This window comes from Typopeltis vanoorti, chromosome 17, assembly GCF_054136105.1.
Source record: "Typopeltis vanoorti isolate ZY-2024b chromosome 17, IOZ_Tvanoo_1.0, whole genome shotgun sequence".
In the NCBI taxonomy this organism is placed as follows: Eukaryota; Metazoa; Arthropoda; class Arachnida; order Uropygi; family Thelyphonidae; genus Typopeltis; species Typopeltis vanoorti.
The window spans coordinates 93642175-93657867 of record NC_143565.1 but is presented as its reverse complement, the minus strand read 5'-3'; the positions used below and the strand labels follow the sequence as shown (position 1 = coordinate 93657867).

The window sequence follows — 15693 nt, the reverse complement described above, 5'->3', positions numbered from 1 at the left end:
CTGTTATATTCTATTATATCTGGTCAAATTTCATACGAAACTTTTATAGTTTCTGTATTTGGCTTTGAAATAGTGCTGGATTTAATATCCACTTGATTTTTATAATTTTTGCATCATCGAACTGAAGTCTTTTGGCTCTTTATTTTAGTAAATAATAGTTATCAGTTTAATCAGTCATCCAAGCAAAATATTCCTAAAAATCTTACTCTCTAGGATTGAGAGGAAAATAGAAAGTATACTTTCAGAGAACCAAGCAGGATTCCATAAAAACAAGAGTAAAATAGATCATTTATTTACAATAAATAATCTATTTTACATCTTATTGGACATAATAATTGTAATAATAAATATAATAATAATTACAATATATCTTATTGTAATTATTGGACATACTAAAATATTATGTCACAATTTTATAGATATACAGAAGGCCTTCAATTCAGTATGGCATGAGGCATTGTGGAGAATCAGTATGGAATAGATAATAAAATAGTACACCTAATTAAAAGTATTTACTGTTCCTCAGAAATGTTAATAGAAATCAATGGCAATTATAGCATGCCTTTCAAAACGAAAAGCAGTTCGCATTAAGGCTGCATATGTTTATTGATGCTTTTTAACTTAAATGTGGCACATATATAATAAACTTGGAAAATAGTGGTATTTGAATTACAGTTGCTGACAGATAAATCAATATTCTCAGATTTGTCGATGACATTGACCTAATAGTAGAGAATGAACATCAGTTACAACAATTAACAGATAGAGTTTCTGAGGCACTTAGTAATTATGGATTAATCACTAAGATCAGCATTCACAAATCAAAAACAGTGTCTTCAGGAAATAAGCCTATGAAAATTTCAATTAATGATGAAAAATTTGAAGAAGTAGAAAGATTCACCTACTTGGGAAGGGTACAATACAGAGATGGCTGGTCTAAACATGATATTAAAGCACACATTTCTAAAGATGGATGAAAACCAATGTGCTATTTAGAAGTTGTTACAGTTCAGAAAGATTATTTTTAGAGTCAGCCATGGCTATGAAGAATTCACCTAACCTGAACAAATATGGTTGCATTAATTTGCCAAAAATTTAGGAGACTGTTATCTTAAGATCATCTCCTACATAGCTGTAATATCTCTGGATGCCAAGCGGGCGGAACCCCTGTTTCGAGTCATCAGAATTGAAGGAGAACCGGCCTACCAGTCCGGAACTCAGGGAGGGGGGTGTTTAGGCGTCAGGGGAGTGGAGCCCCCCCCCTAGTGTGTGTATATATATATATATATATATATATATATATATATATCATTCAAAAAATGAAAGTACACTGTAAAAACTGAAAATGTCTGCAGCTTTGCATATGCAACACTGTTGGAGATCATTCTTCTCAGTGGAACAGCTTTTACATTTAGAATTGAACTTGGTATGCTGCAGCAGTTCATATTTCATTTTGATGCTAATAGCATGCAGTATATCATTTTCAGCACTTAGTAATCTGCTGCTATTATTATTATGAGCATTATATTTACAACTGATATGATTTTACCGTCCTACTTGAAACTTTCTGAACTAACTTCCTCAGCCTCCTTTTCATCTATTCCTGTTCTTTGGAACAGTCTCCCCTACTCTCTGCCCTCAGTTAGTCAAACTTGAACTAGTCAAAAAAAAAAAAAAAAAAAAATGAAATGAACATATTCCTCCTTTCTTTTTACTGTCTTGTCCATACACAGCACCAATATGTAAGGTTTTACATTTTAAACTTTTTTGAGTGATTAAAGTTTGAAATATACATATATATATATATATATATTTTTTTTTTTTTTTAATTTATTTTTTTTTTTTGACACACAGATTCATGATTGGCCATCCTTTCCTGTGAGAGCCATTTTACTTGAAATATCTCCAAAAGTCAGGATACCTCAACTGGTAAGTTTTTCATTATTTTCATTGTGTATGTGTGTGTGTGTGTGTGAACAATCCCACACAATGTCCCTCATATTACTATGAGGATCAGTATGAAAGTAATGCTTCCTTTCTTTGATTCAAACATGACAAAAAGCTCTTTACATGTCATTGAGTGGACAGTAAATAGTCTCTAGGTATGCCACAGTGGGTGACACTATGATTGGGCATGTGAGCACAGCAAAAGACAGCTTTGAACTGTGTACTTGGACTAAATTGAGTCTTGCTTATGCGAACTTTTTTTTTTTTTTTTTTTGGAGAGAGAGGCACCATGATAAATTCTAAATGATATGTGGAGATGTTGCAGAAATTGAAAAATTACATCTGTAGAGTTCAGCCTACCAGAAACATGAATGAGATCCTTCTCCTGCGTGACACCAACACCCTACTTCACACCAGTTTTCACACAAGGAATGCAGATGCAACATTTAGCTTGACTGATCTTCTCATAGCCAAGATCTGGAACCCTCTGACTACTACCTGGCCATCTTGAAGGTTGTGCTCCTAGAATGACATTTTGCATACAATGAGGAACTGAAAGAAGTTGTTTGTGAAGCGTTTTGACATTGAAGAGAAGAAAAGACTATTTATGGGGTGTGCACTTAGCTACTCATTCGGTGATGAAGAATTGCAAATGAAAACGCTTTGCGCAGGATGGGTGCCACGCTTGCTCACAGCAGATCAAAAATGCACTCGCATGAAAATCTCTGAACAGTGCTTGGAGTGTTTTAACAAAACTGATTTTGTGTGTCGATTTATTACCATGGATGAGACTTGGATTCACATTACACACCGGAATCCAAACAACAGTCAAAATAGTGGACAGAAGCCAGTTGTTCAGTGCCAAAGAAGACAAAGGATAAAACTTGTCTTGAAAAGGATAAAACAATAACTGGGGAATATTATTCCAATCTTTTAACCAGACTAGATGAAAAAATTCGTGAGAAAAGACCTGGTTTGCAGAAGAAAAACATCATCTTTCATCAGGACAATGCATCTCCCCACAGAAGTGTTTTGGCAATAGGAAAATTAATGGATCTACACTATGAATTGTTGGAACATTCACCCTAACATTCCCCAGATTTGGCTCCCTCTGATTTCTATCTCTTCCCAAAACTAAAACTCTTCCTTGCTTGTCAGCATTTTTCTTCGAATCAAGAGGTGATTACAGCTGTAGAGGGGTATTTTTCAGGTCTTACTGAGAACCACTAGGGACGGGATAATGGCACTGGAACATCACTGGAATAAATGCATTAGTCTTAAGGGAGATTATGTTGAAAAATAAAAATAATTTTGAAATTATAAATTCGTTTTTTCATTGTTATGCCGAGAACTTTTCAGACCACCCTCATATATACTCTGTGTAGACTAAGGATTATCATCATCATCATCAAATTCCTGCCATGTACCCTCAAGGGGTGTACAGGATATGATAGTACTACATGAAAAAAATTACATCATTATTAATTTCCTATCTACAATTTTCCTCCAAATCAGTCTGTTACTTGTCAAGACTCCAACATTATCAGATCTTATATTTCTATCGTCTAAGGCACTTTGTACCGTATCAATCCACCTATATCTTGGTCTTCCTCTGGGTCATTTTGCTGCCAACCTGGAAGAGAACACTTGTTTTGCTAATCTTGCTTCGCCCATTCTGTTTAAGTGACCATACCACCTGAGATTAGCTCTGCTAACGCATTCCTGGATGCTGACAATATCAAGTTCTTTCCTAATATCCTTGTTTTTAATATGATATTGCCATTGATGCCATCTGTTCATGCCTATAATCTTTCTCAGGACTCTCATATCTGTGGTCTCTAGTCTTTGGTCAAGTGTTTTACTTCTGACCCAGCTCTCAGATCCATAAGTTAAAACTGGTTTGAACACTGTCTTGTATACAGCTAATTTAGTGTTCCGACTAATTTCTCTCTTATTCCATATGAATTTATTCAATTGACTTCCCACCTAAGGATTAGATAATACAAATTGCAGAATCTCAACTGTAGAAACCATACTTGGATTCAAATCACTTCACATCTCCAATAAATAGTGGTGGTGGTACACCAGCCAATGAAATTCATCGTCCACCTAAAGACATTCACATAAACTAACATCCATGTCAGGATTTAAACCCACACCTGTTGGGTTTGATTGCATACATGCTAATCACACAGCATAAATCTTTCCAGTTAATTGAGATGACTTTTGCCCAATTTTTTCTGTAGTATGAAGGGAATATTTATAAGTACTTTTTTAACTAAAATTGATTTGAAGAACCTTGCAGCTTTTGTATAAAATCTAACCAGTCACTTTTGTAGTGGCAGGGTTTTCCCTCTTGAAATCTCAGGTTTTTCATCCTGCATAACATGAAAACTAGCCACAATGTGCATGCAGTTTTGCAAATAATATGTCATTCCACAACATTACTTGCTTTAGCATAATGTTCTTCTTCATCCTTTCCAGGCTTATAGGCCAAGTGGCCTGTTCCAGACTCAATTCCATCTTTATAAGGGTCTTCCTCTGCATTGAGTAACTTTTGGATGGTAATTTAGAATTTGTTTAGGCTTTTGTTCAATCTCAGTATGTGTTCTTTCCATTTTTCTCTATAGCAAATAACTGTTTCATTTAGAGAAGTTGTAATTCCAAGTTTTTTTCTGATTTCGCTGCTTTTCATTTTGTCCATTATTGTGACTCCTTCAGTTCTGTGCAGAAATTTCATTTTGGATGATTCAATTCTTCTTTCATCTGCTTTTTTTATTGTCCATATCTCACTGCCATAAAGTAAGGTTGGTTTAGCTACTGTATTGTAGATTCTTATTCGTGTGTGTTTTTGTACATAATTGGGTTGAAAAATTTATTTATAATGCTTGTTACTTTTAAAAAGTTTGATATCTTTGGTTCTATATCAGCTTCATTTTGATATGACATTGTGCAACCTAAATATTTGAATGTATTTACTTGCCCTATTATTTTGTTGTTTATTACTATTTTGCTTCTTATTGGATTAGCACCATTGAAGGCCATGACTTTTGTTTTGTCTGTTGATATTTCCATACCATATGTTTTTATCAGATTATTTCAACTGCATAATGATTTTTGTAGTTCATCTTCATTGTTTCCAAGGATTATTTGGTCATCAGTGAAAAGAGAGTAGCTAATCTGTTGTTATGGTTTATCTTGAATCCTCCTTCATTAGTTATGTTCCATTCATTTATGATTTTATCTATGTATATATTAAATAAAACCAGTGAGAGAGGGCAACCCTGACATACTCCTCTATTTATTGGTTTCCAGCTTGATGTTGAATTATTGTACTTCAGAGATATTTTATTATCTTGATATGTATTATATAAGGCTCTAAAGAGTTGATTTGGTATTTCATATTCTTCTAGAATTTCCCATAGTTTTTCTCTGATAATTTTATCAAATGCTTTGGTGTAATCTATAAGAGCTATGTGTGTTTCTATGTTCATTTCTCTGTGTTTTTCAATTAATAATTTTAACGTAAATGCAGAGTCTATGCAAGACCTGCCTTTTCTGAATCCATTTTGTTCTTCTATTCATTTTAGGTCTACTATACGTTTAAGTTTATATGCTAAGAATTTTGCATATACTTTATAACAGGTACTAAGTAAGCTGATTCCACGATAATTGTTTACAATCTGATTTGTGTCCTTTTTTGTAAATGGGGATAACTATTGCTTTGGTCCAATCTTGTGGGCATTTTCCTTCTTTCCAGATCATATTATAAAAGTTAAGTAACCTGAGTGAGAATTCAAGTCCTGCATATTTTATAAGTTTCAAAGTTTATATTGTCTTCTCCTGGAGCCTTTCCTGTTTTGCTTTGGGTTAATGCTTCTGTTAATTCTTCTAGAGTGATGTTTTCCAAGTTATCCTTAGAAAACATCACTCTAGAGTGATGTTTACAAAGGGTAGTTTTCTGTTTTGAATGTTTTCATCATACCATAAATCTTGGTAGTAATTTTGCCATGGTTCTATTTTAATGGTATTAATATCTGCTTTTTCTCTAGTTTCATTGCTTAGATCTTTGAGGATTTTATATGTATTAGGTCTTTTGAGCATACAGTCTCTCTCTCTCTCTCTAATTTTGTTACAAAATTGTTCCATCTGTTTCTGTTTATTCTCCTGCATGCTGCTTTTGCTATTGCTTTTTTTCTGCTGTATTCGATTTTTGATTCTATTGTTTTTAGGTTTGAGCCAGTTTTTATATGGTTTTTTTTCTTTTCTTCAATAATGCATTTAATTTCATCATCCCAGTCCCTATGGCCTCATTTTCTTTTCCACTTTTTCTTTATCTTGAACTTCATTTTGCAGCTTTTGTCATTATGGTTTTTAGGTTTGACCATACTTCTTCTATGTTCTGATTTTGTTATATATTTATCATCCAGTTCTTTATTCTTTTTTGGTACAAGTCTTTAATACTATTGTGGTCCAAAAGTCTAACTTTGAAGGATTCAAAATTTCTATTTTCCTTGTTTTTTTTGTTGTTTTCCATCTTGGTTCCCATTTTATTTTTCAGAATAAAAGGTAATGATCTGATTCAATTTCAGATCCTCTGTATTCTCTTGTATCTATTATCATTTCTGACATTTTGATATTGCTGATTATGTAATCAATAATGCTTCTTGTGTCTCTTGCTTCCCGGGTGTATCTTTGGATGTCTTTATGTTTGAAGAAGGTGTTCATTATTTTAAGGTTATTGCTTATAGTAAAATCTCTTAATCTATTTCCATTTCTATTACAGTTAAGTTCTCCGATAGGTCCTATGTTTGGTTTATATGGTTTATTGCCAATTCTTGTGTTGAGATCTCCTATTACCAAAATGTGATCCTTAGGGTTGGTCTTATTTAATATGTTCTGCAGTTGGGTGTAAAAGTTTTTCTGAGTCCTCTTCTTTTCCTTCTTCAGGTGCATAAGTTCCGATTACTGTCATATGGCCTCTGTCTATTTTAATTCTCATTTCTATTATTCTATCACTCCAAAAGTTGTAATGGATTATATTGTTTCTAAGAGATTTATATAGAAAGATCATTACTTTCTGCCCAATAGTTTGAATTATTTTGAGTGTTATTCAGAATAGTATTGACATGCAGTTATGTTGTGAACACTGCTTAAGTAGGTTATGATAGGAGTGGTGATCATTGTTGCATTTTTCTCATGTGGTTCAGGAGAAGTATTTTTACACTGTTTGAGGGATTACCATTGAGTGCTAACTTACTGTTAAAATAAGTTTCTTTATAGATTGTTTAAAATGTTAAAAAAGAATGTATTAAGTGTATCCTTTCTTAAAGTAGTCCAGGCTTGTACTTGGCCTATGTATATCCATCCCATACAGTGCAATATTTAAAAAAAAGTATGTTTTAAATATATTTTTTGGTAAAAACATTAAATATATCTGAAAATCATATTAAATTACAGTCAATCAGCTAATGCCTTTCATTCGCTTATAGGGAGTAGGTAAAGCCTTTTAACCCTAATAATAAATTTAGTTTAATCCTTTATCCAAGTATGAGCAAACAAAGTTTGCGCCTGAAAATATCTTCAGGACTGGGGTAAGGTAATACAACACTGGGAAACTCGTAGCAAAGGTGGATCAAGCAAGTTTGTTACTAAGGCTGTCCACTGTTTTGACTGCTATTTGGATTCTGGTGTGTGATGGTGAATCCAAGTCTCATCCATAGTAATAAGTTGACACACAAAATCAATTTTGTTAAAACACTCCAAGCACTGTTCAGAGATTTTCATGCGAGTGCATTTTTGATCTGCTGTGAGCAAGGGCGGCATCCATCTTGCGCAAAGCTTTTTCATATGCAATTCTTCATGCAAAATATATCCTACACGTTCTTTTGAAATGCCTGTCTCAGCAATTTCATGCACTTTGACTTGCCGGTCATCCAATACCATATCATGCACTTGATCAATGATTTCTGGTATTATTGTTACACTTTTTTTTGGACGTCCTTCACATGGATCATCTTCAATGCTGGTACTACTTTTAAACTCTGCAGCCCATTTCTTAATTGAAGGAGAAGAGCACCAATAAACTTTTATGAACTTTGAATGAATTTCTTTTGGCATTAAACTTCTTTTACAAAGAATTTTATAATCACATGATAAGATAAAATAATAATAGTAATAATTTTATCCATTTCAAGGTATACAGACAACACTTTTGCTTCAGACAGCTGTATAAAACAAACTACTTGATAGAATGACTTGCAATTTCACATGGATACTTATGACAGATGTATGAACTTAGAAAAAAAAAACTTGTCGATAGTGTTGCAATCTATGGTCGAGGCCGAGAACTTTTCAGACCACCCTCATATTATCTCTGATTCCTTTTACTGTACTCTTACCTCTATTTCTGAGCTTTTATTTTATTTTATTTATTTTTTTTATTAGCCTCGAAATGTGGACTAGGTAATTTTAAACATACTTATATATTTCACACATGACATCCAACTATGATTTCCTCTCCAAAGCATTGTTAACTCCATTTACTCATCATGTGGCATACAGTGACTTCTGATGAAGCTGTTTTTCTAATTTATATCTTAAGGGAGAACAACTGCTGGACTTTGCTTTAGTAACATACTGCATGGAATTTTTATGTAAATCAGAATGAATAAAGTTAGATATGAAGATGATGATTTGCATAAGGTGGCTGATGGACTGATATCAAAATAGCTTTGAACTATGCTGTTTAATTTGTATTTCTGTTAAATAAGAAATTATTTAAGAAGAAATTTCCAGTTGTTTGCTGATTACAGAAAGCTATGAATAGCGATAATCAGTGAAGATGATATAGAGATTTTGCAGGATGACTTAATTAGACTGGCAGCAGGGGGGAAAAAACAATAACAGCTGTCAGTAATTACTAAGTATAAGGTGCACTTTGGGTAAAGAGATCATAAGTTGTTTACAGTACATTTCTAGCTGCAGGAAATTGATGAGTCCCAGGTTATAGGGAATTGTAAATCATAGACATATTGCAAAGGTGGCTATAGTAGCTCATCACATTACTTGTATTTTGAAGAATATACTGAGTAGGGATAAGAATTTATTATTCCTCTTTATAAGCTTTAATAAGGCCATGTGGATGTCTGCAGATCTGATTGCCTGGATATCTTTGGGAATGAGGAAGTGGTGGAAAAGAGGCAGAGGCAAGTGACCAAGATTGTAAGAGGTCTATTAAATGCTCCCTATTAGGATAGATCAATTGTCTGTGAGTAATTGATAGGCAGAAAAGAGGGGATATGATAAAAACATGTTAGTAAAAGAGATTTTATAAAATCGACACAGGAGACTTTTTTGATACATGGAAGGAAGAGAAGAAATGGTCACCACTGGAAATTGTATAAAGTGTAGTTAGGAAGGGTATGAGGACTAGATTTTTTGCTTAAAAGGTAGTGAATGGGTTGCAAGATGCAGTTAGGTGTACTTTGTCAGTTAATGAGTTCAAGAAGAAGTGTGATAAGTATTGTGTGAGTAGTTGTACAATCTTCTCTCGATGAATCTTTGACTCCATGGAGATGCCCAAAGAAATAATAATAGCCAACAAAGTTTGCTTATTGCTTAGTTGCATCCAATTTCATAGAATCAGAGGGAAAGGAATGTCTAGTGATTTATAAGAGGATAATGTACATACTAATGACAAAAAAAAGGTTCATCCAATATAATAATAGTAATAAAAGTAATTGTCTCTCTCCAAAAATGATAGGTACATGTTGATTGATTTTCATTTAGATCCCAGTAAATGATAATACATTTTTAAAAATTGTACCTATTGCGCTTAAATTACAGCAATCCCTTGATTAATGCGCCCCCAATTAGCGTCCTTTTTTTTCGATACCCAAATTCAATTAGTGCACCTCTAAAATTTGATTAGTGTGCCTATATACACTTAAAAATAAATGTTCCAGATTTTAAAAATTTTCGATCTATACATTTTTTATGGCTAACTATTTTAAAAAATCACTCACCAGGATGAAATAATTTAGTTACCAATTTGAAACATTTTACAAAGTTATTTTTTAATGGCATACCACACTATTTCCATGTACACTATGTTCCAAATTTACTGCCAAAATTTATGTCGTCTGCTTTACATAGCATTTTGCTGATCATATCTCGTGCAATTGTTTTCCTTGCTTTTTTATTTTAAATTATTTTCCTAACCTTTAATGATGAGTAAAAGAATTAGTGAGCAAAAAATAGAAGTGTGAAAATGATTCAAAAAGTAATCTGATTGGAAGAAAAACTTGAAATAATAAAGAAAAATGAACACGGCGAGTCCAGAGTAAAGATAGGACAAGGACACAAAAATAGGTGAATCAACTGCTGAATACAAAGAGAAAGGTGAGGCTGTTTCAAGTTCATCATGCATGCACTCGAAATCAAAGTATTATAATGATTGAATTAGAGAGACTTCTTTTTACATGGATCGAAGATTGTAACCAAAAACGGATCCTGCTAAGCACTGGCCTTATTAAATCAAAAGCATTGTCTCTTTGTAACCTGGAAAGAAATGACTATCAATGATGGAAAAGAAGAATTCCACGTTAGTGCTGGTTGATTTGAGCGTTTCAAAAAAAGAAATGGCCTACATAATGTTCTAATCACAGGCAAAGCTGCAAGTGCAGATAAGGAGAAATCCAGAGATTTTGAAGAAAATTGTGTAAGAAGGGGACTATTGTGATCAACAAATATTTAATGTCAATGAAACTGGCCTTTTTTATTGGAAGTGAATGCCTTCCAAAACTTTTCTAGCCAAATCAGAGAAATCTCAGCCTGGTTATAAAGTCACAAAGTCGAATAAAATTACTGCTAGCAAAATTACTGCGAGCCGTTTGGTAGCACATTCTTCCACATTGTGCAAATGATTTTAGAAGCTTTTCAAATTAATCTAATTAATTAAATCTCATTCTGAGAAGTTGAGTGATTTCGACCTGCTAAATTTAAATGCACAGCAGGAAGATCCTGAAGAATATGAAGAAAATTTAATCACTGACAAGCCCAAAGAGGTTTCACAGAAACAATTTGAAAATAGTTTCATACAATCAAAGTTTTTAAGCAGCAATGCTTAGAGACCGACCCTGGTGAAGAGAGAACTAGTAAAATTTGCAGAAGTGGTAATCAGACCATGCCGTCAGTTGTATGAAAAAAAGAAACAGAATGCCCACCAAACTACGTTAGCTCAATTCTTTGTTAAGAAGCAGAATAATAAATTTATATTCTGAATGTGTTTTATCATCTTTCAGCTTCATAGTTTTCCTTTAACTAGGCCCTGAGATATACCTTAATTCTTAATATTTGGGCCTTTTTTTACTAAATATGATACATTATATTGGATTTTTTTTTTTTTATTGGACCATGATTTTGATAAACATATATACATAATCGTCGACAAGTTTCCCCAGCTAGGGTCTGTCTGGCTTCTTCAAGACGAGAAAGGTTATACTAACATTAAATGCTAAAACAAAAGATTTTTAGGTCGTTACTGCATTCTTTTGTTTTTGCATTTAATGTTAGTATAACCTTTCTCATCTTGAAGAAGCCAGACAGACTCTAGCAGGCGAAACTTGCCGATGATTATGTATATATGTTTATCAAAATCATGGTCCAATAAAAAATCCAATATAATGTATCATACCTTAATTTATTAAGATATGATACATTATATTGGATTAAAAAATAAATTAAGGGTCAAAAAAGAAATCTGAGGAACGAATTATACATTTTCCCATAGGTTATTATATTCGATTAGTGCATTTTCGATTAATGTGCCTGTTTTAAAGAACGCATTAAGCGCATTAATCGAGGGATTGCTGTATATATTTAACATACTCATGAAGATACAAAATCACTAGTCATTGTGCATGTTTTTAGAAAGTTTATTATGTGAAGTATGTTATTCTAAGTAGAAGTAATAATTGTAACAGTGAAATGTGATTTATTTAAATATTTTTAACTCTTAATGAAATTTATTTTAAAATTGTTGCTATTATTATTATTATTAATATATTATTAATGTTATTTCTTCTTTTTTTATTTGTTTTGTTTATCAGATTTGGTATGAGGAGATAAGTTCTTTATTTGTAACTTCTTTTGAGTTTCGTTCATACAAAGAATGGAGAAAATAAAATATAAGTCAAACCAAAGAATCCAGGTTTACTACTGAATTAGGAGTGTTTTATATGTCTCATAGAGAAATTCTAATCTCATAACCTTTGAACATATGATATGTTCAAAGGTGATAAGATTAAAAATATCATATCACTTCAGTTTTTGGACATTTATAGGACATTTATTATCCTTTATATACAAGTAGATTGGGGAATAATAAATTTCCTCTAATGTTCCACTGAAAACCATATCTGTCATGTGCTACTGATTGTTGTTACCTTCAGAGTAGGCTTAGAAAGTGACAGCAGCTATCTTTAAAGGCTTTGAAACACTTTGCTCAACACTGCAGTTGCTGCTGAAAATACTACTGTAGCTCCTACTGTGCAGAATCCTACTCATCATGCAAAATATATACTTGCTCAAGACCTTTTCTTTTTTTAATGATATATCCCAGTAAGTCAATAGGAGTTCCACAAACTGACATTGATGTTTTATCTGTGTTTTTTAAAGTTAAAAAGATTTTTTGGAAAGTTATTTTTTATTAAACAGAAAAAGTCTTTTGTCCATCTAATCATCATCTGACAAATTCTATCACCACTGGTGATAGATTTTGTCAGATGACAAATACGTATTTGTCATATATATATAAATATATATGACAGATATATATATATATATATAACAAATACGTATTTGTCATATATATATAAATATATATGAAAAATATATATATATATATATATATATATATCATCATCAAATTCCTGCCATGTACCCACAAGGGGTGTACAGGATATGATAGTACTACATGAAAAAATTATATCATTACTAACTTCCTATCTACAATTTTCCTCCAAATCAGTCTGTTACTTGTCCAGACTCCAACATTATCAGATCTTATATTTCTATCGTCTAAGGCACTTTTTACCGTATCAATCCACCTATATCTTGGTCTTCCTCTGGGTCGTTTTGCTGCCAACCTGGCAGAGAACACTTGTTTTGCTAATCTTTCCTCGCCCATTCTGTTTAGGTGACCATACCACCTGAGATTAGCTCTGCTAACGCATTCCTGGATGCAGACAATGTAAAGTTCTTTCCTAATATCCTCATTTTTAATATGATATTGCCATTGATGCCATCTCTTCACACCTATAATCTTTCTCAGGACTCTCATATCTGTGGTCTCTAGTCTTTGGTCAAGTGTTTTACTTCTGACCCAGCTCTCAGCTCCATAAGTTAAAACTGGTTTGAACACTGTCTTGTATACAGCTAATTTAGTGTTCTGACTAATTTCTCTCTTATTCCATATGAATTTATTCAATTGACTTCCCTTCATACTAACTTTGCTGATTCTGTTGTCTATTTCTATATTTAATTTACCACCTTCAGTAAAAATCGTGCCTAAGTAGCTGAAATGTTTTACTTGTTCCACAGGTTCTCCATTCACAACACAGTTGACATTTTATATGATTCTGCCTATTTTCATTGTCTTTGTCTTTTTATTGCCGACCTTCATACCATATCTATTAGAACGACTATTCAGTTTAGTTATAGAATCTTGCAGGTTTGTAGCGGATTTATTTAGAAGTATAACATCATCCGCATAAAGCAAAGAGCTGACATTAACATCTCCAATTTTGATATCATGTTTAATACCACTTTCCTTCATAATGTGATCCATATAGATAATGAATAACAGAGGGGATAATGTATATCCTTGTCTCACACCAGATTTAACATTAAATCATCTTCCTGTACTTCCATCAATTCTAACTGCGGACTTACAACTCAAATAAAGACTGAGTATTGCTTGATATAATGCCCCATTGACACCATATAACTGCAGCATATTGAATAGCTTCTCTCTTGGCACCTTATCATATGCCTTTTCCAAATCGACAAAACTTAAATACAGATCTTTGTTATATTCTCATGCTTTCTCGACTATTTGTTGTAAAGTGAAGATCTGATTCAGACAGCCTCTGTTTGGCCTGAATCCAGCTTGTTCTTCACCAAGCTTTTCTTTCACAGTTCTTCTCAACTGTTTCTTAAGTATACAGGGTGTTCGGGATAAATTTCACATATTTATAATTAATTATATTTTTCCGTAAGTTACATGTATTAACACACACTTCTCTTCATTTAAAAGTTTGGACCCTTCTTCATTCACATACAAGATGTCAGAAAGGATGGATAGCTGGAACCCACCTGAATCATGGAAGAGAATAACTTGTATCATGATGATTCGTGCCCGCCATCAAAATAAGGATATTACGACTGCTGCCCAATGCTCTCTGAATACAGTAAAAACAATCAGGCATGAACTAGAGACTTGCAATGGTGACTACGAGGATGTAGCAAGAAGAAAGATCCCTAGCAGACGATCTGATTGCGTTCGTACAGCAGAATTCCTCGCAAATCTGCAGGAACAGGTGTTGAAGAACCCTGGCATTGGAATTCGGGCTTTGTTCGTGGAGTTGCTAACTGTAGTCAAGCCCTGGATAACAAGGGTAGGCAATGGTAGGCCGTATGTATGGCAGCAGGATTCGGCCCCTTGCCACACCTCTGGGAAAAGTCAAAAATGGTTGTCTGAAAATTTCTACGACTTCACCAGTCCAAATGTTTGGCCTCCAAACTCCCCAGACCTTAACCCCATGGATTATTTTGTATGGGGCGCAGTTGAAAAAGACACCAATCGCACTTCCAGTAATACAAAAGCCCAGTTAATGGATAAAATTAAAACAGTTTTTGCGGCCCTTCCCAGGGAGACTGTAGCATCAGCTTGTTCGAGGTTCCGAAGCAGAATTGAAGCTGTGATCGATGCTAATGGTGGTTATTTTGAGTAAATCTTGTTGATAGTATTGTAATTAACTCTGCCTGTAATGTTTTTTTGTCAATTCATTAAATTTAATAGATACAAAGAAGATTTTCTTTTTCCTTACGAAACTGTCAAATTTATCCCAAACACCCTGTACTTGCATAGATCTTGCCAGGAACACTCAGTAGGGAAATACCTCTGTAATTCTCGCACGCAATTTTATTTCCCTTTTTATATATATGGGTACTATGAGAGCTCTACTCCAATCATCGGGAATTCGTCCCTCTGTCCAGGCTTTCTGAACTATGCAGTGCAGCCACTGTAAGACTCTTATACCACCATACTTCAGCATTTCTGGTCGAATATCATCTACTCCAGCTGCCTTTCCACATTTCAAGCCTTTGATGGCTTTTTCTACTTCAAGTATGGATATGTATTCCTGACTGCATGCCTGGTCAGTGTTTTTTACCACTCTGCTGTCATCACTGCTTGTTTCATTTAGCAGTTTTTCAAAGTAATTACTCCATACTTCAAGGATATCTTTTTCTCCAGTTTTCATGTCACCTTTATCATCTCTAACTCCTTTTACAGCACTCTTTCCTCCATTTCTAAGCTTCTTCAACAACCTGTAGAATATTTTTTCCACCTTCTTGATATTTATTTTCTATATTCTTGCCAAAGTCCTCTCATGACTTTTGTTTAGCTAGTTTTACACAGTGTTTAGCATTCTTGCATTTGTCTCTATATTCTCTAAGAGC

General features: G+C 33.5%; 1 protein-coding gene across 3 annotated transcripts in view; it reads left to right on the top strand.

The window, feature by feature from the left end:
- LOC150097647 (uncharacterized) overlaps nucleotides 1–15693 on the top strand; it is a 219192-nt gene that overhangs the window by 69463 nt on the left and 134036 nt on the right. For all 3 annotated transcript variants that reach the window (XM_090407258.1, XM_090407257.1, XM_090407259.1), the window contains one exon: nucleotides 1855–1929. In XM_090407258.1, the coding sequence (XP_090263384.1) occupies nucleotides 1855–1929 (75 nt within the window). The remainder of the gene's footprint in view (nucleotides 1–1854; nucleotides 1930–15693) is intronic.